At 44.4% G+C, this 27980-nt stretch overlaps 2 protein-coding genes across 3 annotated transcripts in view; one reads left to right on the top strand and one right to left on the bottom strand.

The window, feature by feature from the left end:
* Window positions 1–27980, top strand: part of RTF2 (replication termination factor 2) — a 37813-nt gene that overhangs the window by 1321 nt on the left and 8512 nt on the right. For both annotated transcript variants that reach the window (XM_032387641.1, XM_032387642.1), the window contains exons 2-5: window positions 3137–3231; window positions 3936–4029; window positions 5890–6029; window positions 10589–10667. In XM_032387641.1, the coding sequence (XP_032243532.1) occupies window positions 3137–3231; window positions 3936–4029; window positions 5890–6029; window positions 10589–10667 (408 nt within the window). The remainder of the gene's footprint in view (window positions 1–3136; window positions 3232–3935; window positions 4030–5889; window positions 6030–10588; window positions 10668–27980) is intronic.
* Window positions 16299–24359, bottom strand: LOC116621703 (beta-1,3-galactosyl-O-glycosyl-glycoprotein beta-1,6-N-acetylglucosaminyltransferase 7-like). The gene is made up of 3 exons (XM_032387643.1): window positions 22469–24359; window positions 21431–21526; window positions 16299–18331 (listed from the first exon to the last, which is right to left on the bottom strand). Exons 1-3 carry the CDS (start codon window positions 23436–23438, stop codon window positions 18108–18110), a joined length of 1290 nt encoding a protein of 429 aa, XP_032243534.1. The 5' UTR covers window positions 23439–24359; the 3' UTR covers window positions 16299–18107.

The following is a 27980-nucleotide window of genomic DNA, read 5'->3' as shown; positions in this document are numbered from 1 at the left end:
GGGGGGGGGGGGTGCTGAATCCCAGGACCCTGGGATCATGACCTGAGCCAAGGCAGATGCTTAACAAGTGAGCCACCCAGGCGCCCCTTATTTATTTATTTAACAGAGAGAGAGAGAGAGAGAGAGCACAAGCAGGGGGAGCGGTAGGCAGAGGGAGTGAGAGAAGCAGACTCCCTGCTGAGCAAGGAGCCCTGTGTGGGGCTCGATCGCAGGATCCTGGGATCATGACCCCAGCCGAAGGCAGACTGAGCTACTCAGGCGCCCCAGTAATTATTTTTTAATAACAGAAGGCATGTAAAGTACCTAATACAGTGCTTGGCACATGTGGATGCTGCATATATTCTCTATTGAGCAGCTAGAAAATCTTTAAAGGTAAAATCTTTAAAAGGTAAATCTCGTGTATCACTACTATATTTAAAATCCTCCAGCAGCTTTTTGTTATATTCAGAACAAAATCCCACAAGGTCCTGTGTGATCAGATGCCTTGCCGCTCCACCTCATCTTCTACCCCTCTCCGGGTCTTTCATTCTGTTTCAGCCATACAGGCCTTTGTTTCTCAGCCTGGAGTGTAATTTCCACAACCTGATGATGTTCTTCACTGAGATGTTCATATCATTTGTTTCCTCACTTCATTCAGTTCTTTCCTCAGATGTCATTTCAGTCCACTGTTGCCAAAATACATCTCACTTCCATCGCTCTCTATCCTCTTTTGCTGCTTTACTTTTCTTTATAGTGCTTATCGCTGTTTTCATTTGTTTATTGTCTGTCTTTCTCAGACGTGAATGGAGACTTTGTGTCTTACCTTTGTCCACCACACAGTAGACACCTGGTAAATGTGTTGAATTTGAGAATGAATGGACTCTCAAGAGGATGGAGTGTTCCCTCTCCTCACACCTGCAGATGCATAGACTAATGCTAAATAGTTAACACTCATGAGAGCTTTTCCAAAAAAGTATTCAGCTAGTTTCATTAACTTGTGACCAGGGCTGAAGAGGAGTAGCTTAATGAAAAGCTTGGTAAGGTGTCAGAAGGGGACAGAAAAGAAGAAAGGGTGATCTGAGACAACCAGAGTGCTCAGGCAGGATGGATTTTGTTATCCTTATTTATTCAACAAATACTTTATTAAATGGTTATCACAGGCACTATTCTAGGCCCTGGGGACACGGCAGTGAACAGAGTTCAGGCTTTGCATTGCTTACATTTCAAATAGATATATAATAATTTAATATTTTTGATCACTCACATGGTGTGTTTGGTCTGGTAAAACCATTGCTGTAATTTAAGACCTTTCCCTGAAGAGAGACCCTGGTAAAAAAAAAAAAAAAATGTTTCAGAAGTTTTTTGGCGTTACCAACCTGGGTAAGGATTAGTTTATCACTTTTCTCCCTGTCCCCAGCTATCCCAATTATCTTTTGAATCAGCAAAGTACTATGGGTAAAGCAGGTGAGGGATCCAGAAAGGAGATCCTGGACTTGCTGAACGTGGCTTTTTTGACTCTGCAATGGGTGTAGTAAATCGACTTCACTGGTGGCAGGTTTTTCTTGGGGCTTGGCTACACTGTGAATTTTGATAAAAGTTATTTAAGCAACCAAAGTATAGCTCTTGGATCTGGGGTATGGATAGAATAACAGTTGCAGTAGTGTGGGTTTTGTTTTTATTTTGTTCTATTTGAAATAATAGAAAATCGGTAGAAAGTGATTTTTTTTTTTTTTTTTTTGAAAGTAGTGATTAAAAGCATGGTCTCTGGGGCACCTGGGTGGTGCAGTTGGTTAAGTGTCTGATTCTTGGTTTCGGCTCAGGTCATGATCTCAGGGTCATGGGATCAAGCCCTTCCTTGGCCTCCGCACTCAACGCAGAGTCTGCTTGAGACTCCCCTCCACCATGCTCCTCCCCCCTTCTCTGTCAAATAAATAAAATCTAAAAAAAAAAACCCACAAAACTTGGTTTCTGGAGCCAGCCTGCTTGGGTTCTTATCTTAGCTTCTTCATCTGCTTGCTGTGAGACCTTGGACATGTAACCTAACCTCTTGGTACCTCCATCTCCTCAGTAACAAAGTAAAAATACTAAGTTTTAGGGTTTTTATGAGGGCTAAAAGATTAAGTCACAGAAACTGCTTAACACAGCACTTGGCACACAGTAAACAAGCAGTTGTTACTGCAAAAAGTAAATTTAAGGGAATTTTTCCGTATTTTTTTTTCCTCTTCCTACTTTCTCCCACTTGTGCCCTCCTATTATCCAGGTTTGGCATTTTAGAAGGGGAAAATAGTGGGACTTGGAATATTATATAGGTGAAATATCATTTGAGGGCAGTAGAAGGTCTTGTGTTTGGATTTGATTTTTATAAAGAATTATATAGTCTTTGTGCTGAACTTAAAAAAAATAACTATTTTCTAGATTCTCAGTCTTTAAATTCAGCTAAAACTTTGGAGCCTTTCCCACTGATAGAAATTAGCCTGTATTGCTTATTTTTTCTGTCCTGCTTCTCTAACTCACTGTTAAGGTACAAATGCTAGGGGCACCTGGTTGGCTCAGTCGGAAGAGCGTGTGACACTTGATCTCGGGGGCGTGAGTTCAAGCCCCACGTTGAGTGCAGAGGTTACTAAAAAAATAAATAAACTTTAAAAAATAGATACAGGGCGCCTGGGTGGCTCAGTTGGTTAAGCGACTGCCTTCGGCTCAGGTCATGATCCTGGAGTCCCGGGATCGAGTCCCACAAGGGGCTCCCTGCTCGGCAGGGAGTCTGCTTCTCCCTCTGACCCTCCCCCGTCTCATGCTCTCTCTCTCTATCTCATTCTCTGTCTCAAATAAATAAATAAAATCTTAAAAAAAAGAAAAAATAAATAAAATAAAAAATAAAAAAGATACAGACACTAATATTTATATGCAGCTTGTATAAGCAATTTAATGACTTGATATGAACTGTTTTGTTGACATGTCCTGTTTAGTGGGAACTTGATTTGACATGGTATTAGTTACTTGGACTTTTTAATCCCAGCTTCATGTGTCGCTATCTTTGATTTAAAAGGCAAAAATCATCACATGTGGTATAACTAAATAAGCCCTTATAGGTAGAACTGTGGATCATATATCTTTCAGAGGTGAAAGTTAATTGGAAGGATTTCTTTTCTTTTCTTAGGTTGACAAAGATGCTGAATTAGTGGCCCAATGGAACTATTGTACTCTAAGTCAAGAAATATTAAGGCGACCAATAGTTGCCTGTGAACTTGGCAGGTATGGTTCCTTTTACTTAATTGAGATGAGTTTTTATTAACTAATTTTTAAAAGAATTTTAATGTGAAGAAAAAAGAATTTTAATGTGTAAATGCAGTTGATTCATGAAATGTGAATCATCTCAAACAAATTTGTGAAGCCTAGGTGGTTATTCCCTGTCTCTGAACATACTTCTGCATTTTTCTATTCAGTTTGGTTTATTTAATCCAGGATCTGAAAATTCAGGGGCCAGTAGGAGCTCGGTTATGAACATAAATGCATGAAGGAGCTATGTGGGGTCGTAGGGAATGGTGGGGACTGGAGGAAACTGGACAGTTCATGTCCTGTCTAAAAGGGTAGCTGCTACTCATTTCCAGCCAGTTGTTGCAGTTCAAGAATGTGGGCCTAGTGATTCCAGAACTTCTGATTGTTTTTCCCAGGAAAAGTTGAAAATGTACTTTTACATTACATTTCCCAATTTTTAAGATCCTGTTCAGATCACATTCAGCCCTCAGACCACCAGTTTGCAACCCTTGGTTTAAACTAGTTTCTTTCTTTGTATACTCTGGGAATAGTTGAGACAGGATTTAATTTACTTTTTTAATAATGCAGGGCATTCCTGTTATCAGATGTAAATGACTTTGGATTGTACTGAATTTTGTCTTACTCCTTTGTGTGGAGGTTGACTGTTGCTAGAATGTTCTGACTCATCCTTATTGTTGCAGACTTTATAACAAAGATGCCGTCATTGAGTTTCTATTGGACAAATCTTCGGAAAAGGCTCTTGGGAAGGCAGCATCTCACATTAAAAGCATTAAGGTAAGACCAGTGATTCTGAAGTTCTCCAGGGGTCTCAGTGGTTAACGTTTATTTTATAGAATTCATGTACATTATAGACTGAACTCAGAAATTTGGAATTCTAGTCCCACCCAGCCACCTAATGAAAGTGTGATTTGGGGGCGCCTGGGTGGCTCAGTCGTTAAGCGTCTGCCTTCGGCTCAGGTCACAATCCCAGGGTCCTGGGATCGAGTCCCACATCGGGCTCCCTGCTCAGCGGGAAGCCTGCTTCTCCCTCTCCCACTCCTGCTGCTTGTGTTCCTGCTCTTGCTATCTCTGTCTCTGTCAAGTAAATAAATAAAATCTTTAAAAAAAAAAGAAAAGAAAAGAAAGTGTGATTTGGGGCAGGTCACTTAAAGCTCAAGCTAAGAGTTCCTATGCCTGTCCTTCCTGCCTTATAAATTTGTTATAATTTAATATGTGCAAAAGAACTTTGAAAACAATGTGATGTATAAATGTTTGGAGACATCATTTTTGTAGTTAAAACTCAGCTACTTGAATTTTTGATTTGGAAGACACTTACAGAATTAGAGAATTTTATAAGGTAGATCATTATTAAGTCAGTGTGGTATTTCCTGCTAATTAGACGTTCTGATTGACAGTTAAAATTCTTTTATAAAATGGAAAAACAAGTTTTTTAGTAAAGGAAGTTGATTAAGAGACCAAAATCTTGCAAATCTGGTCAATGGGAGAAACATCAGGAAGGTGGTAGAGAATTTGAGGACCATCAACCTTGTCAGACACTTCATCTCACAGGTGAGAATACTCACTATCCATGACTTTTTTTTTTTTTTTTAAAGATTTGTTTATTTATTTGACAGAGAGAGACAGCGAGAGAGGGAACACAAGCAGGGGGAGTGGGAGAGGGAGAAGCAGGCTTCCCGCGAAGCAGGGAGCCTGATGGGGGCTTGATCCGGGATCATGACCTGAGCCGAAGGCAGATGCTTAATGACTGAGCCACCCAAGCGCCCCTATCCATGGCTTTTTGAGGCCACATAGCTAATGAAGCACCAACCCAGAACCAGAGTCCCTGGCTCTCCGTATAAGGCTTTGGGTTTTTCTCTTCTTTCTTTGTAAATTTTTTATTATATTAGGCCTTTTGTTTGAATTCTTGGAGTGATTACAGGATACAAGATATAATTTCAGGCAAATTAGTAATTCTTTTTTTTTTTTTAAAGATTTTATTTATCTCATCTCACAGGTGAGAATACTCACTATCCATGACCTTTTTTTTTTAAAGATTTGTTTATTTATTTGACAGAGAGACAGCGAGAGAGGGAACACAAGCAGGCGTAGTGGGTGAGGGAGAAGCAGGCTTCCCGCCGAGCAGGGAGCCCGATGTGGGGCTCAATCCCAGGACCCTGGGATCATGACCTGAGCCAAAGGCAGACGCTTAACGACTGAGCCACCCAGGCGCCCCTGTCTGTTCAATTACTAAATAAACATGGGCCACCAGGAATATGGAACAGCCTCAGTGAGGATTCATTTGCAGGGAAAGAAAATGTTCCTTTCTGGATGAAATTAATACAGAGCTTTCTGTTAGTGGACTTATTTTTCATGTCCAAAGGTACTTTTCCTTAGATAGCAAAATATTTATAAAATAGAAATTAACTAATTCACTTGCCAGTCAGTGAATTTTAAAACTCTTGTTTTCTATTGCAGTTTATGGTTTAATTTTTTTATCCATGTTAAAATCGATGGCCAAAGGAAAGGAGCTAGGAAGAAAAGGTTTGGATGGGAAAGGACTGGAATAACAATTTCTTTATCGATTTAGGTGGTTATTGAGGCTAAGGATGATCCATTTATCAGACGAATTCTTAAACTATGGATGGTTTTTCACAGAATGTGACAGAACTAAGGCTTTCTGATAATCCTGCCTGGGAAGGGGACAAAGGAAACACGAAAGGTGACAAACACGATGACCTCCAGCGGGCACGTTTCATCTGCCCCGTTGTGGGCTTGGAGATGAATGGCCGGCACAGGTCAGTAAGGGATGTGGGGCAGATGGTGTGGAGTCTGGTTAGATAATCCTGGTGCTGTTAGGGTTTGTGCTGTAGCTTTATAATCGCACAGTCTTCTTCTTCTTCTTTTTTTTTTTTTTAAGATTTTATTTATTTATTCGATTATTCGACAGAGAGAGACAGCGAGAGAGGGAACACAAGCGGGGGAGTGGGAGAGGGAGAAGCAGGCTTCCCACAGAGCAGGGAGCCCGATTGGGGGGGGGAGGGGGCTGAATCCCAGGACCCTGGGATCGTGACCTGAGCCAAAGGCAGATGCTTAACGACTGAGCCCCCAGGGGCCCCTCATCACACCGTCTTCTTTAAGGTGCCTTTGGTTCGGGTTGTGTCTGAGAGGCAGTGGTGCTGCCATGAGACCATGTTCGTTCCCTCACAGCCGCTTCTCATGGGGTGTCCCACCAAGTCCACTCAACTTTGGTGTCTGTGCTTGCTGTTCTTGAGAGTAGGAGCACTTAGAGTAAAGAGGGATTTTAAAAATTTCTCATGTGACACTTTATGAGACCTGAGTTGGATTATTTGGTTTTTTCTTACGGGAATAAAGCAAAGGACAAATGTTGCCCATCAGGCAGCTCCGATTTCCTTACAGTTGCTGAAAACTGTGTGGTGGAAAACAGTGTCACCCAGTGTGTGCTCAGCCAGTCAGCTGAAGACCTAGCTGATAATGATAACTTGCTTTGAATTTGTAGCGAACAAATCCTCTGACTAGAGCACCAGAAATCCTAAGGTCAAGAGTTCTATAGCAAACATAAGTGACCTGTATATTTCTGCCTTAAAAAATATGAATGTTGACTGTAGCAGGTGCCTTTTTATAGAATGTCTCAGTAAGCCAAAGCTTTCAACTCTTTTCCCACCATTTAGAAATAATAACTGGTAGTCCCACCTGCCATCTGGAACCTTCCATCTAACATATTACTTATTGAAAGGTAGTACTTTTTTACTATTTTCATTCAGGAAATGGGTGGGGGTGAAACGGGGAGAATCTCAAGTAAGTAAAAACTTTGAGCTATAAACAACCACATTGAATCTGGAGCATTCTGGCACATTTGTACACATCCGTTGAACAGACGTGTATGCGCTGTGCGTGGCATACTAGGCCAGACAGCCTGACCACCATGCCCTGAAATGGCATAACCTGTGGCTTTGTGGATTTGGAGAGAAGTAAAATTTTAGGCCCAAGGGGCTTTTAAAGATTATATTCTTCAGGGGTTTTGGGGGGTGTGGTGGGGGGATGGGTTAGCCCGGTGATGGGTATTAAAGAGGGCACGTATTGCATGGAGCACTGGGTGTTATACGCAAACAATGAATCATGGAACACTACATAAAAAAATCAACTAGGGGCGCCTGGGTGGCTCAGTTGGTTAAGCAACTGCCTTCGGCTCAGGTCATGATCCTGGAGTCCCGGGATCGAGTCCCGCATCGGGCTCCCTGCTCGGCAGGGAGTCTGCTTCTCCCTCTGACCCTCCTCCCTCTCATGCTCTCTGTCTCTCATTCTCTCTCAAATAAATAAATAAAATCTTTAAAAAAAAAAAAAAAAATCAACTAATTAATTAATTTTTAAAAAAGATTATATTCTTCGGATAGTCTGACTTTAAATCATTTAAGCCTCTCAGAGTTTACCATTTAGTGGTAGCTCTGTGAGGTGGTGGATATGTTAATTGGCTTGATAGTGATGATCATCTCACAGTGTATACGTACATCAGATCATCAAGTTGTACACCCTACATATAGAAAATGTGTGTTTGTCAGTTGTACCTAAATAAAGCTGAAAGAAAGAAAAAGTAATGCATTAATTAAAAAGCTGAAGTTCTGGGTTGGGGTTGGGGTTGGGTTTAGGGTTAGGGTTAGGAAAAAATAAATAAATAAATAAATAAAAAGCTAAAGTTCTGGGGAAGTAGACTCACCTCATCCCACTTTTGTGTGCATTTCAGTATGTGGTATACACACACATTATTTCAAGGTTAAAGTTGTAACATAAAAGTGACTATTTTAAGGTGCATGTTTCAGGGGTGTTTGGTACAACCACAATGCTGTGCAGCCACCAACCTCTGTCTGCTTCCATTTCCCTCCATTTCCCTCCCCCCAAAGGAAAACTCCGTAGCCACAGAGCAGTCCCTTCCCACTCCCCCAGCCCCAGCCCCTGGCCACTGCCGGTCTGCTCTCTGTCTTCATGGATTTGCCTATTTTGGAGATTTCCTATACATAGAATCATTCAGTATTTGACCTTTTGTGTCTGGCTTCCCACTTCTTTTTAAGAAAACCATGGTTCACCTCAAAAGAGGAACTTAGCAGAAACAGACTCAACTCTGGGGTCTTGAGCAGGGGTTACCTGTAGCCTGTTGCTCCGATTGTGGCTTCTCTAGTTTTTCCCCTTTTTCACTGGTTAATCTCCTCTCTTCTCTCTTCCCAGTTAATTGAGCTTTGCCTGTTTTGGCTTTGCCCTCCTGCTATTAATATGGCCTCCACACTAGAAAATCATACATTTATTAAAGCCTATATAATAAAGATTTAAATATAGAGAAAAATAGAAATAAATGACTAGTGTAATGAAAACATTGAGCCTTTGTTTAAAGAAAAATAATTTTCTGGGGTGCCTGGGTGGCTCAGTCGTTAAGTGTCTGCTTTCGGCTCAGGTCATGATCCCAGGGTCCTGGGATCAAGTCCCTCATCGGGCTCCCTGCTCCTCGGGGAGTCTGCTTCTCCCTCTCCCTCTGCTGCTTCTCTCTGTCAAATAAATAAATAAATCTTTAAAAAAATAATTTTCTAAATTATTAATAATTAGTAAGTATCCATAAAAAAGGATTTTTTTTTTTTTTTTGGTCCTAAACAACAGTAAATGAATGTAGTACAGTGTTATTAATTGGGTTTTTGTTAAGGCAATCTGTATCCACTATAATCCCTAAGGAATTGGAGGGACTTTCTATTGTGGCATTTTTAGAGGAATATATAAAGTAAAATGTGCAGGTGAGTTTTGCCCCTTTCCCCCAGTCCTCGCCTCCCATGGCAGCATTCTTAGTTGTTTGGAGTTTCAGCGCCGCCCCCCCCACCCCAGACCTGCCCAGCACCAACACACATACTCCACACTTCCCTACATCTCTGACATTGGAAATATAAATAAATGTATATTCTTTAGAGTCGTGGAAACGTATTAGACATATCTTGTAACCTCTTTGTTTCCTACTTCTCTGTCTAATGTGAGCATGTTTTCATGGCCTCGCATACAGATTTACCTTGCTTCTTTTAATAGCTGTGTGAGTGTTCATAATTTATGTAACCATTCCTCTGTTGATGAACATCTAGGTGCTTTCCTCTTTTTCCTTGTTACGAGCAGCACTGTCCTACACAACTTCATAAATACATATTTATGCATTTGCACGCTCGTGAGCATGTTTCTATAGGAGATGCTCCAAAAAGTGCTTTTTTTCCTCGATACTGACAAATTGTCCTTTTAAGACGCACTGTGTTGTGCCCACCACCAACAGACATGCCTGTTTCCTCTGTTTCTAGCTGGATAACTTTAGTCTCTCTCATTACTGCCGGATACGTAAAACATGGCACATCATTGTTTTGCAGTGAATTTCTTTAATTACAGTTGAGGTTAAGCATTTTTATGTTTTGGCCATTTATATTTCTCCCATGAATTGCATGTTAATGCCTTTGCCCATTTTTCTAATACATTGTTTATTTTTGCTTTTTGAGACCTTTCTGAATATTCATAAACACTGAATCTCGGGGCACCTGGGTGGCTCAAGTCAGCTAAGCGTCTGCCTTCGGCTCAGGTCATGATCCCATGGTCCTGGGATCGATCCCTACATCAGGCTCCCTGCTCAGTGGAGTGCCTGCTTCTCTTCCTCCCTCTGCCTGCCTGCCGCTCACTCTGCTTGTGCTCTCTCTCTCTCAAATAAATAAATAAAATCTAAAGCAAACAAAAAAAACACTGAATCTCATATATATTTAAAATAGTCTCTCCCAAGAGTTCCTGTTCTGTCTTTTGACTTTTTATGTTTGTGGGTTTTTTTTTCTTTAACGTATTTATTTTTTTTTGTAGGAGAGACATTATTCTTTTTTTTTTTTTTTTTTTTAAAGATTTTATTTATTTATTTGAGAGAGAGAATGAGACAGAGAGAGAGCATGAGATGGGGGAGGGTCAGAGGGAGAAGCAGACTCCCTGCCGAGCAGGGAGCCCGATGCGGGACTCGATCCCGGGACTCCAGGATCATGACCTGAGCCGAAGGCAGTTGCTTAACCAACTGAGCCACCCAGGCGCCCAGAGAGACATTATTCTAAAGGATTATTACAAGGGACCAGGAATGGGACTATGGCCTATATTTCTGGTTTAAAGTAGTATATAAATAAATATATATGGGACATACTAATTTCTTTTTCCTTAACGGAATCAAATGTGACCATTTTTCTCTTTGTAGTTTTTGGCCTTTGTACAGACTGAACAAATGTTAACCGATAATCTGGGTGATCATTTTTAAATTATTATTTAAGTCATCCTCCATTTTGGATTATTTCTCCAGGTTTTGCTTCCTGCGGTGCTGTGGTTGTGTGTTTTCTGAACGAGCCTTGAAAGAGATAAAAGCAGAAGTTTGTCACACAGTGAGTTGTTGGCATATATCATTTTTTCCGTCTTAGTAGCTGAGGAAATCAGATGGTTTAGGGTCCCTCCCTCCATGTGGCATTTCAGCATCTTTCAGTTCTTTCTGAAACAGATCTAATTCGTTGTTTCTCTGCTTAAAACCCTTCCATGGCTCATCCTTGCTGGGTGTAGACTCAGACTGCCTTTTGTGACGTGTCCCTGCCTGCCTGGCCAGCTCCGGCCGAGCTCGGGCCGCCTGACCACCTCCTGTGTGTGCCTTTGTTCCCTCTGCCCTGACCTGCCAGCTGGGGGAGGTCATGCCCCCCGTGAACCTTAGCTCCAGAGCGATTGCTTCCTCTGTGAACCCTTGCTGCCAAGCCGCCTTCCCCATTCCCTGGGCACCTTGTTATACCACTGATCTCATCAGAATGTAATTGGTAGTTACATCATGGTTTCCCCACTGGACTGGAACAGTTGTTTTTTTTCCTTTTTTTTTTTCTGTAAGACTTTATTTCATTATTATTATTTTTGAGTAGTTTTCATAACAAACTTAAGAGGAAAGTAAGGGATTTTCTCTATTCCTTCTGCACTCCCTCCCCCCCCCCGCCGCCACGCACAGCCTCTCCCATTATCAGTGCCCCCACGGGGTGGGGGGGTGCATTTGTTACAACTGATGGACCTACATCGACACACCATCACCCCAAATCTCTTAAGGTTCCCTTGGTGGTGTCTATATTCTGTAGGTTTGGACAAATGTATAATGACATGTATTTACCATTTTCACTGCCCTAACAATCCTCTGTGCTCCATCCGTGAGTGTTTGAGAGCAAGGAGCAAGACTTGTCCATCTCTCACCTCCAGAGCATGTCGCATGTCCTCAGTGAGTGCTCACACGAGGGAGCAAATACCTGATGTAGGAGCTCCCCCATGCAGCTCACATGACGGAAATGCTGATGGCCCTGCTTTCCCGGTGTTGCTACCGCAGACCCAGACGTTTGTGTCTCTGGTGTTCTGTTGGCCACGGAAAACCTATCACTTAGTTTAATGTCATGGATGCCAACAGCTCCTGTTTGTATTTTCACCCATATTAACTCTGCTTGGGTTTCATTGGGCCCCTCGCCCTGCTTCTCCCTGTTGTGAACTGTTCTTTCATTCAGCAGCTTTCACTGAACGCCTGTGAGGGGCCCTCCTCTGTCTTAAGCACGGTGCGGTGGGATAGCCTGGTGGGTAAGACAGATACAGCCCCTGCCTCCACGGAACCCACAGTCCAGTTGGAGAGGGGTGCTCAGAGAACTGAGCACGGCAGTGGTGACTGTGACCAGTGCTGGGAAGGGAACACAGGGCGATGTCCCGGAGCTCGGAGAGAGGCTGCCGTAGTGGCAGGGGGTTCTGCTTTGATATTTATGGCAGGAGATAATGTTAACGTTTAAAGTAAATTTAAGTAAAATGAGAAACAATGGGCTCGTTCACAGAAATACACCAAGACACTGATGGTACCTGGGCAGGGATGCCTGAAGCTATGGGACAGGTCGCACGTGGTGGCGGTAGGATGTGGGTGGGGGCGGCGGGGGCTCTTGAGAAGAGGAGGGAGAGAGCAGCTGCTGCATCAGAAGGGCCCGTGGAGACGGAGGTGCAGTGCGAGGTGTAGTCCTCACGTGGGCAGTGCGGCCTGTGCCAGCCGGGAGAGAGGCCTGGGAAGTGAGTCGGACTGGATGGTGGAAACTTCGAGGGCCAGCCCAGGGAGCAGGTCCAGGTGGGCGTGCGGTGCGGCGCCGTTGACGCCTCTGGGAGCATAAATGTAGGCCTGTGCAGGACGCACGGAGGGTGACGGCTGACCAAGAGGAGCCGTTTGGCAGCAGGTGTGCGCGGGGCTTCTGTGGGGGAAGCACCGTGGGAGCCGGCCCATGGCTGGCCTGGGGCTCCTTCGGGCAGGAAGGCAACTCCGCATACATTGTGTTCAGGTCTGTGTGTTTTCCCACGTAGTATGGAAGGTGTTGTTTATGTGTTAGACATTTGCAAGTACATTCTGGAAGTCTGCTTCCAGGATTGAAAGAAAAGAAATATGAGAAGGTGGCAGATTAAGCTGAAATTTATTAGAGAAGCCAAATACCCTAAATCGGTGGCTCCCAAACCAGGCTTGTGCGGTAGAACCTCCACAATAGTATATGCTCCATCCCCTGTTTCAGACCCACTCAATCTGTAATCTTCACAGTTGGGGTAGAGCCCCAGGGATTTCTGCTTTTGTTTGAGAGTTCCCAGAACGATTCCAGTGGGCAGCCAGGCTTGGGGGACTGACTGATCCAAAGCAGCCAGACTTTTATTTTCTTCTGCCCGTATTGGTCACCATCCCTTAGATGGCATGAAGCTGTCCTTTTCATAGGCTGACCTCACACATCCATCAGTGACCACGTTAACAGACTTGCAGCAAAACAGAACTGCCTGCACAGAGCTTTACAGAGAAGTTGATTTTATGGAAATAATTGCAAGGGAAGTCTGAAACCTTTTTTTGGTACTTGAGAAGTTTTACTGGACGCTTGTGAACTTTTAAATGTCAGCACCTTGGGCACTTCAAAGGAAGGGAAGGAAGCAGGTGGAAAGGGGAACTAAGGGTGTCAGGATTGCACAAGGGGGCAGAGGGCAGGTGAGAACCAGGAGCGCCAGCTCTTCCTGTCTCATGAGGGCGGCTGCCATGGCTGTCGAAACCTCCGGCAGGCAAGACAGAACACTGGCTATCCTCCAGGAAGTTTCAGGAAATGTTTTCGGAAAAAACTCCAAGTATTAGTTTGCTAATACCGGCTACCACAACAAGGCCCCAGAAACTGGGTGACTCCACAGAAATTTACACATAGTTCTTGAGGCGTGAAGTCCAAAATCACAGTACTGGCAGGGCTGGTTCCTTCTGAGGGCTATGAGATGGTCGTCTTCTCCCTGCATGTTTTCCTATGGCTTTCTCTCTATGGAGTCTGTCTCTGTGTCCAAATTTCTCCTTTTTATAAGGACACCAGTTGTTGGAATAGGGCCCACCCCAGTAACTGCGTCTTAACTACATCTACAGTGACCTGATTTCCAAAGAAGGTCACGTTGTGACATACTGAGGCCTAGGACTTCAACTTTTTTGTGGGGGACACATTCAGCGTATGACACTGTGCAATTTAGAAAATCACAGAGCGTGGGACAGCCAGTGGCCCACTTGAGTGGGAGGCGTTCATCCACATAACCAACACTGAGAGCCTGGTATGGATCAGCTTTGGGTCACACACCAGCGCTGGCTTGGGAATATCACTTCTCAGGGCCCCAGATTCTAATATGTAAAATGAAGGATTATAATAAATTCTTAGACACTTTCCTTTTAGATCCAGATTCCAAACAATAACATTTTAAAATAATAAATGACAAATTTATATACTGCTATCAGGAATCAACTCCTGTGTCTAAATTTAAGTCTCTAAAGTGTAGGAATACTAAATGTATCACTCAAGGTTGGCTAACTGGTATGACCCACAGCCCTCACGTTCCGGTGTCTAATGCAGTGACAGTTCCTGGTCGGACAGCTTTCTTCCAAGGGAAACTCAAGGACTCGGACTCCTGCTGGGGTTGGAGTATTCTGCACTCAGCTGACTGATGGGAACAGGGCGGGGAGCATACAGCGTAGGAGATTTTTATGGCCCAGGCCGGGAAGTGGTGCTTATCGCTTCTGCTCCCGTTCCGTTGTCCATCGCTCAGTCGTGTGGCCACACCGAACTGCAGGGAAGCCTGGGAAAGGTACTAGAGCTGGATGCCCAGGAAGAAGTGGACAGCAGCCATTTCTGCCAAGACTGCCGAAAGGAAGAGTCATGTGCAGCTCCAGGAACTGCAGTGCATCAGGGAAATGTCAGTGAAGTGAGGTGAAGCCACAGCATCAGTCTAAAACAAATATTTTCGGTTTTTTAAGTAATGTCTGAAATTTAGAGAAACCAGTGTCATAAGAATGCCTTGGGAACCTCAGGGATATTTAGGGTGTACGTTTTCTCTACTTCCCACTCTGTAGTTTCATATACATTTGGTTTTTCAGTTCATTAGAAGAGACTCAAGGGTTTGAGATCGCTCTGGTTGTGTGTTCTGAAACACACGGCGTGCACGCTTGATTTCTGTAAACAGGCTCCAGAGAGATGTAGTTGCTAGGTTGGTTGGTTGGTTTGTTTTTGCTATAAACAAGTGACTAGCCAAAAAATTAATTGTATTCCCCACTGTCTTCTTCCCTTCTTGTAATAAAGAGAAACACATTGGAGTAATTAGTTTGCCAAATAAACGATGTGCTTGTTACTCAAAGCATGATCCACGGTCCTGTAATATTGGTATCACCTGGGAGGGGTTTTTTCCCCTCCTTTTAAGAAATGCAGACTCCTGGGTCCCTCTCCAGACCTGTGGAATCAAAATCTGCATTTTAACAAGATTCCCCACCCTCACACCCCCGCTGTGGAGATTTGCGTGCACTATAAAGTTTGAGAATCCCTGATTTAGAGGTTAGAGTTGTGACCAGTAGCATTTGACTTGCCACTGCTTCATTTATTTAGGCTTTGTGGTCATTGAGTGGGATATGTGGATATTTTAAAGTCAGAAGTGAAACAAAAATTTACATTCATGCTGATTCTTTTTTTTTTTTTTAAAGTAATCTCTATGCCCAACGTGGGGCTTGAACTTACCACCTCAAGATCAAGAGTTGCATGCTCCACTGACTGAGCCAGCCGGGCACTACTCTTTTGCTGTCTTTTTGTGGGGAAGGAATGGAAACGGGAGAAAATATTAGGGAAAGTGGTATCTTCAAAAGTGGTCTGCGAATGCTGATTTTTTTTCAAGCTCTGACGTCCGGCGGGTAATTTTAGCTTTCTGCGATCTTTATGGTCTTTGGAGGTATTAAACCTCAGGGAACTGCATAACATGCAACACAGGCAGCCTTGAACTTTTTCACATGTTAGAGAAATCTAATACAAAAATGGAACAGCAGAGTCTACATTGTTAGCAAGAAGGTACTACTGTGAAAAAGGGAAATTATCTCAAGATCCCAATTAATGCATCACCTTTAAGGTACAGTCAGTAGTGGTCTGTTTCAGACATGCTTTTTGCACGTGATTTAATTTTCTTATTACAAATGAACACAGAGTCTGACTCAGAGTAGAGTGAACAGTAGTTTCTTGGTTCTAATGCCAACGGAGGCTGCTGCTTTCTGTTGGCCTCCCTGGCCTGTCCCAGCCTTGGTGGCTGCCTGTCTGTCACCCTCAGCTCCCATTGTTCCCCCGGCACGCTGCTGAAACCCAGCTTGTCCTTCCCTGAATCTCCTGCTGCTTCATTGCATCATGCCTTTAAGTTACTCTTACTTATTTTATTTTATTTTTATTTTTTTATTTTTAAAGATTTTTATTTATTTATTTGACAGAGAGAGACATAGCGAGAGAGGGAACACAAGCAGGGGGAGTGGTAGAGGGAGAAGCAGGCTTCCCCGCGGTGCAGGGAGCCCGATGTGGGGCTCGATCCCAGGACCCCGGGATCACGACCTGAGCCGAAGGCAGACGCTCAACAACTGAGCCACCCAGGCGCCCCTATTATTTTATTTTTATATATTTATTTATTTATTTATTTTATCTTTACTGGAATGATTTGTTGAGATAGCTTTTTCTATTATATCTGATCCCTTGGAGGGCGGCTCTGTGTTTGAGTTCGTTTCTTTGTATGAGGGTGAGGTGGTATAGTAAAGGCTTGGACTCTGGAGCCAGGCTGCCTGCTTAGGTCCAAATCCCAGCTCCACCTGTTTAGCCATGTGGTCCTGGAAAGTCCCACTGTTGCCCCGTGCCTCAGTTTCCTCATCTGTGAGATGAGTCAGAAATCATTCTAAGTGCTTCATCCTTGTGGCAAATCTGGTAAGTAGATTCCCGGATTAGACCCTTCTAATGTGTGACTATTGAATTGACATTGAAATGAAATATTCAGTTGACATTGAAACAAAATGAAGGCAGGCTTGTGTTTCAAGTAACTTGAAAAGATACAAGCTTTTATTTTTTAATGGGTTTTGCCCTTAACTTGCTAGTGAGTTGTCATAAAATATAGGAGACACAGTCGTGGTGAATTTGAGCTTTCAGAACGTAGCCAGTTGGCACCATTTGTGAGCACTGTGTTTGCCTATAAAAATGTGTAGAAAAGCAGAGCTGTACTGTCGTGGGGCTCTTGCGTTCTCGTCTTTGACAGTCTGAACATTTTGTGTGTGCTTTCCTTGAAATCAGGTGTCTAAGTGGGAGAAATGTTTGTTGAAATGAAGATTTTAATGTTCTGTGGTTACTTACATTTGATTTGTGGGACCTGCTTTCAGAGCCTCTTTTCCTTCTATTTAGCTTTGTGGTTTCCAAGGGCTATTTGCATTGACTAAGTTGATTTGATTTTATTGCAAAGCTTCAGTTCACTGAGGCTTTAGACTCTGCTTGTGAGTTACACATTTATTTCTTTAGTGTCTTCTCCTGTGGTTCCTGCTTTTCCTTTATTTTGGTTGTTCCATGTTGTGCCACTTCACCTTTTCAGTCTTGTACGATGCCACAATCTATTTTAGAGAAAGAGAATATAGAGAAAGTCCTCACAGAATGATGAAAAAGCCATGGACTGTTTAGAGACCCGAATCTGTGCATAGAGAAAATTAAGATCATTCCTGCCTTTGGCCAGTGCTGTTCAGTATGGTAACCACCAGCCACATGTGACTATTTAAATTTCAGTTCATTACATTTTTTAAAAATAAAGATTAAAATTCACTTAGTCACACTGTCTACATTTCAGATGCCCCAAAGGCCCTGTGGTCATGGTCGTGGTCGTGGTCACTGGCATGGGGCAGCCCAGACGTAGCACAGAGCGAGCCATCAGGGCAGACGGTGCTGTTAGCGCTGCGAGGCTGCGGAAACGTATGGCAACCTTTTTAAGAAAGTGTGCTTCAACTCTGGATTAGTTTCATTTTACCCAAAGGAAGTAGACTCTTCTGTGTTTTTCTAGGATTACCAGAACAAAGTTAACATTATTGGCAGCCAAAGAGGACTCTTGTAGATAAGCAGAGTTTCGTTTCCAGTGGGAGTTTGTTCTTTATTAGAATCTCATACACAATAGTATCTTAGAAATAAGATGTGTTCTTATCTAACTTGAGTCAGGATCTAGTGTTGGGAGGTTTTGATTTGCCACCACTGTTTACGGAAGCAGTCCAGCTGGCAGGTCCAGGGGCCCCCAGCAGTACTTTGAGTCACTTTTCCTCTCTTGATTTCTTGCTCAAAGCTAAAAAGTGGCCTACAATTAATAGGAACGGCTTGTCAACAGCATGTTTCTAAATTCATCTGATGACTAGCTTGTATCAAGGAATCATTTCTCATTCTTCCTTCTTTGGGTCAGAGTTCTCTTATTACGAGTCAGGAACAGGTGCGTAGCAGTAAGAAAGCAAACACTCTGCAGCTTCCCGCTCAGTGGCTCGGTCTCCTGTTGAAGTGACCGTCCTGTGGGAAACGCCACTGAGGCTGCACAGGAGCCTCTGCCTGTCGCAGCACCCGCAGCCGATGCCACCGCTCCAGGCACGTCACCACCAGAGGGTCTGTTGAGTCGAACGTGTTGGCAAACAAAGCAGGCGACCGAATGATCCACGGCAGGTCTCCTGGTCCATACACGCAGCTCTCGTGGACGTAGCGGCCTGCAGAAAGAAGCACAAAAACCGAGCTGCCTTTGTGTCGTCAGTTTACATTCACACACAAAAAGGGACACTTTCCCGGGATCATCTGTAAAGGCCCCTGCTTCACAGGAGCTCAGACCGACCATGATTTCCCGGATCGCTCTGACCGGGGCTTCTGTGTTGGATTTTGAATCCGTGGGGACAGGGTTGTTTTTGTTTTTTCTGTCAGTGATCTCTGGCATGTTTAATGGCTACTTTAAGGGAATGCTGTGGAATGTTCGTTATTAGTGAACACACGAGAGAGGTGTAATAGCACTCATTTGCCTGGCCCACTCTAAATTCTGTTAGGTTCTACGAACTTTGTTTTCCTCGGTTGTGGGTAGTTCACAAGAATTGCATCAGTGGTAACAGGTCCTTGCTGCCGTCGGTTCTTGCTCTTGCAGAGTGAGTGTGTGATACAAATGGAAGGAATTAAAGTTGGAATGATAGTTAGAATCCAGTGCTGAATTCCTTCGAGATGAGCTCAGTAGCATGTTTCATGTGCCTGACGCTGTGCTTGGCGCTTCCTTCTCTGTCACCCTCCCACCAGCACCCTGAGGTGACTCCATTTCCACCTTCGGTTCCCAGAGAAGCGAGTGCTCAGTTTGCGTGTGAGGGAACGGTCTCCCCATCTTGGAGACCTTGCTCTGTGCCTAGCTCTGCCCTCCTTTCTCTCCACACCAACCCAGTCATCCTACTTTTAAAAACCTGTCTGAGGGAAATATAGGAAAGGGGTGGAACTCCATGCACAGAATCATCCAGTGTTGTTGGTGAGCCTGGAAAAAGGTGGAAAGAACGTTCCCCTGGCGAGCAGGCGCTCATCCGGTAAAGGGCCAAGTAGCTCTCGCAGGGTGAGCGCTCTAAGCCGCAGCTGTCGTCATGACTGAAATCTTTCTGGTAGGTATTCTTGGTACAGTGTCACGGAGTATCAGTAGAATTACATTTCACCAGTTGAAAAGTCTGAATATGAAGACAGGCAGTCTGAAAAACTTAGGACAGAGTGAAAAGATTTTCAGCTGCACCTTGATTGTAACTGGATAATTCTGTCATTTGCACACACATGAGTTTGAGCCGGAAGGGAACACAAGCGAATGGAAAGTCCTCAGAGTCGGGCTCGTGCTGTTTTGGTGATTACAAATAACAACAGGGTGACTCTGCCTCTTTGTGTCAGCTCATCCAGTGGAGGGGCCCCAGGCAGCAGCTCCTGGTTTGAGACCCGGCTCTGCCACTTCCTGTGACATGGGGAGTGACCTCACTTCTCAGAGCCTGGGCTTCTTTCTCTGTAAAGTGTGACTATGGTAGTTAACAGCTGCGAGTCATTGTGAGGATGGACTGCAGGCCCAGAGCCGGGCTCTGGAAGGGGGGCAGGGTCTGCCACACTCACCCGCCAGTGCTCGGCCTGAGGAAGGGGCCACATCGCTGCTTTACTATGGATGGTTTGCACACTGAAGTGAGCAATGGCAAGAACTTTCTGAAGTGTTTACTTTGGGGCAATGATGATTTTTGTTAAGATTCACAGTAATTGGGCTTTTTGACAAACATTGAAATATTCAGGTTGTCACTCTAAGAATTCTAAATCATTATTATTGATAGCAACAGCCCTTCTTGACTTCTTATACTGTGAGTGATCATGTTTTCAGGAGGAATCTGAGCCCCCGGCCCCACCCCTACCCGAGCATTTATTTACCAGTCTTGTCAACCCTAGTGTGTAATGGCAACAAGCACCTGCTTTCTAAAGAAAGGTCAGGGTTGCTCCTTAGCCTGTTGTTTGACTGTCAACCTTCTTACTGTGTGAATAGCTCCCTAATTGAATCCTGGCTAAAATATTTATTAAAAACATCTAGAAAATTCTTCTAGCCCTTCCGGACCTGGTACCTGTCAGAGGAGGGTGGCTGCGTACATGGCAGCAGGAATTGCTCGTCTTTGAATTACTGTGATGTTAGGTTTTACACTTTTCATTTGTCTGCAACCTGCTACGTTTTGGTCAGTCTTTTAAACAGCTTGAAAACTGGGTGAGCCCGGTGGCTAGCTGGTCTATGTCACTCAAGCCCGGGGACCACACCCAAATGCACAGTGAGAAGAGGTGGTTGTATGTGGTGGTCCCGCCTGCGTGGCTGGGAAGGCCAGATCCCCTCGGACAGAGGATGCTCTACCCCGGCCGCCTGCACGCACGTCTGCCCCGCTCTTCCTGCCTTCTCTGTCCCACACGGTTGGCGGCCCCATAAAGGTTGGACACCTCGTTTTCCTTTCCGGGCGGGCTCCCAGAGTGCTTGCACCTCTCCCCACTGGACTTGTGGACGTGGCGCTGTGACCGTTGGCCTCCGTCTTCTCCCCGAGACTGTGTGCTCCTCTCAGGCAGCCGCCCTACCCCGGGCTTTAGGGGGGTCAGGGAGAGCCGGCGCCCCGAGAGTAGGCCTGAACAACGCGACAGGAGCCCGGTTCCGGTCCTCCCAGTCCCTAGGCATCTCCCCCCAGACTGTGATGCCTGAGAACCTGCTGTCAGCCAGTGCTTTTCTAGCCTGTCCACCAAAGAGGGACACTGCCGTCCCTACCCCAGGTCTGTCTTTTCTCTGTTGTCCTGGTAACTAAAACCTCTGGGACACCAGACAAGAATTCACAGCTCCCGGGGAGAGTCTCCTGAGGGCAGAAAGCGAAAAGACCTTCCTTCAGCAAGAACTACTTAAGAACCTGCTCTGGAGCATACACCTGTGTTACTCCCTCGTCTATTCTAGTAGAGACACAGGGGGACCCAGAGCTTTTTTAAATAAATGTTGAGTTTGAATTCTAGGAGCAGGTGGAAGAAACTGCCTAGCTTGTGTATTGTTTAAAGTTGCAGCCCGGTTTAGTGTTCACTTTGTGAAAATGCATCAGCCCAAATACTTATGATTTGTGCGCTTTGCTTGCTAGGTATTATAATTACATAAGAAGTTTTTAAAAAACTGACCCCATGGAATTGGAACCTCACTCATCCCCTCACTACTTCTGCTAACGGTCGTCTGTGTCTCCCGACCTTACCCCGGCAGCAGTTGTCAAGTTTGCCTACAACGGGAAGGCTTGCTTTTGGTTTGGTTTGATTTTTACCTTTACATCCATCGTGAACGCTTCCTTCCTCCTGTCTCCACTTCACAGCGCGAACATTTCCTTCCCAGCCGGCCTCCGGTGTGGCTCCCGGGGCGTCTGCGGGGGAAGCAGACCAGGCATTGCAGCGCAGGCAGCTCCTCAGCCCTTGGCTACCACTTCTGCGCCAGCCCTCCCCTTTCCTGCACAGGCGGGAGTCCAGGGGTGGGGGTCCAGCCTCGCTCCAAGTGTTCAGCTGTGGTCTGATGAGGGGCTAACACTTTGGGGGCGGCTGGGGAGCACCACATTGGCCTCGTGTCCCGGCACTGTGCTTCGCTTTCATCCCTTTCTCCATCCCCAGTAACTCACCGAACGCGTACAACGCACCCTTGGCCTGATGATGTTGGGTCTCTTGGGATTGTGTTTTCCCCATGATAGCCCTCTGAGGGGATTCGAAAATAGGATTTTCAGTGGATATGAGAGATTATAATAAGATCCTAACCAGTTTCTACTGGATCCAGTGTTTGCACTGTCATCTGGACCGATTAGCTTAGCTGTTCGAACTTGAAGTCACATCCCCTACAGGAGCCGCTCAGCTTTACGCAAAGAGAAAATAAGTCCACGTAAAGAAGGACATCAGCTCTCCCTCTGCCTCTCAGGGAACCTATCTGAGGTATCCTATCTGCCATCCAAAAAATTACTACTTTTAATATTTTCTCTTCTTAAAGAGCCCCTAGCATAATGTCTGGCACTAGTAGGTACGTAGTGGTATTTAATGACTGAATGAAGAAGTTTCTGAAGATTTCTGCTCAGATGCTGGTAGGACTTCTTTTCAGAGAGGGAACAAAAAAGCAACTGGGCTGGTTTGGGAACATGGGGCACCCTCAGCAAACTTCAGACCCCTAAAACCAGACCCTCCCATACTCCTCAAGTGAAAGGTCTTGCAAAATGCAGAGCTATTTACTGAGCCATAGTAAAGTAGTGAAATAGCGTTTTCACTCGAGTAAACTTCTGTTGTTGCCTCTGATCTGAACAGACGCCACATTGCTGGGTTGTTCTTACCTCTCAGTCGGTTCAGAGTCACCCAGTAATGTCGTTCCGGGCTCTGGATGTCCTTGGACCACCGAAGCATGTCTTTTGCGCGGCTGTCAGTTAGTACAAACTCTACAAACTTCCTCGTTAGGACGTAGTAAGCGCTTCCAAAATAAATTGTTAAGTTACGGGGCGGTTCGTCCTTGAATCTTTTGTTTGGAGATACGTAGATATTTCCTTCAGGGGTGGATTCCGGTTGACTTTCACTTGTCTTGGAGTTCATGTTTGGTGGTTGAACTACTCCAGGAGTGATGTTTTTGTCATTCCATTTGCTTCTGATGTAGCGTATGATTTCTTTGTTGGTTTTTATTGGAAAATCCTGCCCGCAAAGGTTAATGACGTAGTTCCATTGAAATTTGGAATGGACCAGGTCTTTCATACAATTAATATCTGCCTGGAGTCTTATAAAGCCAGTGTAAGCCACTCTTGCTCTCTTTGATGAAATAAAAATATTTTCAAAACAGTTAACCAGGGTTTGCATCGCAGTCTTGTACTTCTTCGGGGCCTTTTCATCAACATGAATACAGTAAACGTTTTGAGGCACATAAATAGCTCTGAGAAGCTGCACAAACATTGCCAGCTCCTTGTGAATTGTTATAATATATGCCAAAGAGAAATTGCTCTCTTCTGCAGACAAGGGTCTGGTTATGAAATGCAACTCCTGGGAAATCCTAGAGCAATTTCCTGGTGTGCGTAAATGAGCAAGAATTTGAGAACCATGAGGGTTTTTGCAAAATCTTGCAATTTGGAGGGCGGCCCCTTTCCCTTCAAATAAAGCTGAACACAGTTCGTCCGGATAAAAGCCACATTCCACTACTGCTGGGTAGGTGGGTTCCTCCTCTGCTTCCTCAGGGGTTGGAGTCCGGAAATACAGAAAAACGAAGATGCATATGCCTGCACCCAGGAGGAGTCCGGGCTTCGAGGCTCGCAGCTGGCTCATGTTTCAGGCTCCAAGGGCCTTCTCATCACTATGGTATGAAATGTTTTCCTTTAAGCTTCCTAAGAGAACAAGAGGGAGAATTTAGGGTGCGGCAGCCCTCCCCCAACCTGCAACGTGACTGAAGTGCACATATTTAAGGTGTATAACACGCTCAGTTTTTCTATACATACACGCCCGCAAAACCATCACCACGGTCACCATGACAAGCATTCCCCTCACCCCTAAAAGTTTCCTCGGGCCCCTTTTACTCCACCCTGTCTCTGGCAAATCCATCAGTGGATTTGCTGGCATGTTCTGTAACTTTATATAAATGGAGCCCTACACCGTGTGCTTTTTGCTTGGCTTGTTTCACTTAGGATACTGATTTTGAGATTCCACCCACATCATTGCATTTATCACCGTCCTTGCCTTTTTACTGCTGAGCAGGATTCCATTGCGTGGGCGTGCCACAGCTTCTCTGTTCATCTGTTGTGGACATTGAAATTGTTTCCAGTTTTAGGATATTACTAGATGCTATAAGCATTCACGCACAAGTCTTTGGCCCTTTGTTTTTGTTTTTGTATTTCAGCAGCTTTATTGAAAAGTATAGCCCTCAGCACCAAAACATATGGTAGTTGGTTAGGTGACCTATGCCGACTCAGAATTAACACTGATGTATTCAAATTATTGAAATATATATCAGCCTTTGGGAAAACTGAAAAGTTATCCACAAATCATGTTTATAAAAGTAAAAGATACACTGTGGGTTTGTGGTTTATTTTCCAGTGTTTATTTACCCATAACATGATGTCAAAATTGGGCACAGCCATCCTGGATGGACTCAGGCTGCACATTGCACTGAGTAGCCATTTGCAATACTTGTGATGCTGGAGATCTCCTTCCATTCCCTGACGTAATAGAAGATCTTGATGACTTACTTCAGCAAGCTCATAATCATGATGTTTGCATACTTCTTTGTTTTGGGGGCGCCTGGGTGGCTCAGCTGTTAAGCGTCTGCCTTCGGCTCAGGTCATGATCCCAGGGTTCTGGGATCGAGCCCCGCATCAGGCTCCCCGCTCTGTGGGAAGCCTGCTTCTCCCTCTCCTGCTCCCCCTGCTTGTGTTCCCTCTCTGGCTGTCTCTCTCTCTGTCAAATAAATAAAAATAAAATCTCAAAAAAAAAAAAAAGATTTTGTTTTGGCACAGTGGGGGCAGTTAGTGAAAGTATATTCTCTTCCTTTTAAACACAATTCCAAATTAGGAGCAATGGCAGTTTTATTAAAACAGCCCTTAGTGTAAAAACTTCTGGAATGTTAAGTCAGCAGGTTTCCAGGGTGGTGGTAATAGGACCTGTGTTTTTGTTTCTCTGGGTTAAATACCTAACAGTGAAACTGCCTGCTCTTTCCCAAAGTGGTTGTGCCATTTTGCCTTCCCCCCAGCGGTGTAGGAGAGTTCCAGTCACTTTATAGCCTCACCAACACCTGGTGCGATCAGATTCATTATTTTAACCATTCTGATAGGTGTGTGGTGGTGATTCATTGTGGTTTTACTTTGCACTTCCCTGATGTTTAATGATGTTGAGCATATTTTCATGTGTTACTGCCCTTAGCTTGGCAGGTTAAAAAAAAATCTTAAATATTTATTTTGGACATAGATACTGTCCTGTTCTGCATTATTCAGAGTTCATTTTATGCTGTTATTCTGTATCATGTTATAACTCTTTCCAGTAAATGAAGCAACAAATCAAGAGAAGTTTTGTGATGGCAGAATTTGACTTGTTGACATGAGTTTATGATTATTTTTAAAGAGGGGTTCAGTGATTAAAAATAAGATATCTTGGGGCGCCTGGGTGGCTCAGTCGTTAAGCGTCTGCCTTCGGCTCAGGTCATGATCCCAGGGTCCTGGGATCGAGTCCCGCATCAGGCTCCCTGCTCCGCGGGAAGCCTGCTTCTCCCTCTCCCACTCCCCCTGCTTGTGTTCCTGCTCTCGCTATCTCTTTCTCTTCTGTCAAATAAATAAATAAAATCTTAAAAAAAAATAAAATAAAATATCTTTATCTAATGAAATTATTTGATAATAATTGAGTTGCCTTTCTGGAGCCCTACAGAAATGCCTGAATAGGTTTAGCAGGAACAAAGGTGACCAAAAGCATTTTGATTAATTATTAATGCATGAAGGCATCATCACCTTTGAAATTTAGGAAGAGACTGATCATCAGGTAAAACATCTATGTGTTAGTAATTACTTTGTTCTTGTTTATAAATCCTGGCTCCTGGTTTCAATAAAAAGTCATATCATTGCCTATTTAAAAAGCCCATTTGCTTCTGAGCAGTGTTCTAGCTCACATTGACATTAGCCCCTTGCCCTTCTGCGTCATTATTACAGATGCCATTTGGATGAAGCATGGACTAGGCAGCCTTTTGAGCTCCCCTTGTGTTCTTAAACTGTGAACCAGTAAAAGCTGTGAATGCTGATTGTGGGTTGTGAATTTAAAAAATGTATGTATTTTCCTTGTATAGTTCCTTTTTATCCATCCCGCTTCAAAAATAAAAAGCAGTCCCTGCCCAAATATGCCAAGTTACAGTGTTCTCTGCCAGGTCAGTAAACGCTTGTGGATGGCCCCAAACATGAAACATAATGGCATAATTTTAAAGACATTTTTATACTTTTTATACATTTATATATATATACTTTTATATGTAGATATACTTTTATACTTTTTATAAACACAAAAACTCACTGTAATGAACACATTTCCTATCTGGTCTGTAAAATAAACAAAACCTAGAAATTCAGCAGGAAGGAAATACCTTCTTGAAATTAAAATAAAGCTTTTTTAACCACTCGGACAGATTTTGGTTAGAGGGCAGCCACGTGCCGTAGTTTGTTGCGTTGTGTTAGAGCCCTAGCGTGGGGAGGAGGTTGGGAGGTTTGGAGGCTTGTCATCTTTGGTTTTGTTTCTAGGCTTGTGGTCAAAGTAAGAGAGTCTCGTTTTATCACAGAACTGTTGTTAGCCCCACTTCGCTGACATCACACCCCATGTAAACTGTGGCTCCGCCACAGGGAATCGGATCTTTTCAGTAGTTTGTAATAATTACATGAGGACAAGCCCCGTGTGTAATCCGTTGTCCTTCAGGGTCATACCTGGGCTAAGTGTTTTCCCTCCCTTCTGTAGAGACAGGCGTGTGAGTTGGGCTGTGCTCATCTGCTGCCTTTCTGCCTCCAGTTCTGGCCGCGCAGCGCTCACGGCTGCCTGGTTCACCTTCCTTCCAGCTCGGGTTCCCTCTGTGATGGAGAAGTAGGTGTCCCCTCGAATGGCCGCGGCCCTGGGGACCGGGGTCACCAGCGGTTGAGCTTCGTTGTCATCACTTCAACACAGGCTCTTTCAGGCAGGCAGGCCCCCGGGGGCGCGGGCGGTCGTAGCTCTTGCTGTGGCAGCAACACAGCAGCTAGTGGGCGCTGGGCCAGTCCCGTGGGCACCGCGTCTTCGGGGCTGGCCAGTCGGTCCTCTAAATGGGGGGGGTCTGTGCCATTTTCAGCTTTGCAAACATTTCCTAGCCTTGATTCTTGGTGACTTGTTGTGGTTTTGTCTATAATGTAAACGTGACTTTTGTTGCCATCATGAAAGTGTAATTATTAAACAGGTGACTTTTCTATCACTGAACTAATTTCCAAGGCATGTAAGTGGTATTTTTCAAGTGTGGGGAATACGCAGCTCATTAAGAAGTGCAGTCTGACTGAGTTTTAGACCCTTTTTTCTCTCACAAAAACTGTATTTAAAATATTTACTTTAGGGCGCCTGGGTGGCTCAGTTGGTTAAGCGACTGCCTTCGGCTCAGGTCATGATCCTGGAGTCCCTGGATCGAGACCCGCATCGCTTCTCCCTCTGACCCTCCCCCCCCTCATGTGCTCTCTCTCTCTCTCATTCTCTCTGTCTCAAATAAATAAATAAAATCTTTAAAAAAAAATAAAATATTTACTTTAAAGGCCTTAGAAAGGGGCACCTGGGGGGCTCAGTCAGTTGAGCATCTGCCTTCAGCTCAGGTCATGATCCCAGGGGCCTGGGATCGAGCCCCGCATCGGGCTCTGCTCTAGGGGGAGCCTGCTTCTCCCTCTCCCTCTGCCTGCCGCTCCCCCTGCTTGTCTTCTCTCTCTCTGTCAAATAAATAAAAATCTTAAAAAAAAAATCAAATCTCAAACTTGAAAATATTCCACTTTTATTTTCTTTGGCTGAAACAAAAACCGGAGGGTTGGTTTTGAGAGAAAAAGATGCCTGCTCTATCTGCATTGAACAATATTACTGATCTTCCGATATTTCTGTTTTAAAACTATAAAGGAGGCAAAGAAAAACATTTTATTTTAATAATTGTACCTGCTCAGCCTCTGCCATTCACGACCAGGGCGTCACTTAATGAAGCACTTACCAGAAGCTGCTCCTCAGATTCCGAGGGGCAGAATGCTGGCGGCGTCCGTGCCCAGCCCGGTTTTTCTCTCCAATCAGTGCTTCTCTTCCCGTGGCTTCTGCTTAAATCACATGAACAGAGTTGTTTGGCAGGTTTTGTTA

The sequence above is a fragment of the Phoca vitulina genome, unplaced genomic scaffold, assembly GCF_004348235.1.
Source record: "Phoca vitulina isolate PV1807 unplaced genomic scaffold, GSC_HSeal_1.0 scaffold50, whole genome shotgun sequence".
Taxonomy (NCBI): domain Eukaryota; kingdom Metazoa; phylum Chordata; class Mammalia; order Carnivora; family Phocidae; genus Phoca; species Phoca vitulina.
The sequence above is the reverse complement of the archived record's forward strand: the minus strand, read 5'-3'. Positions and strand labels throughout refer to the sequence as shown.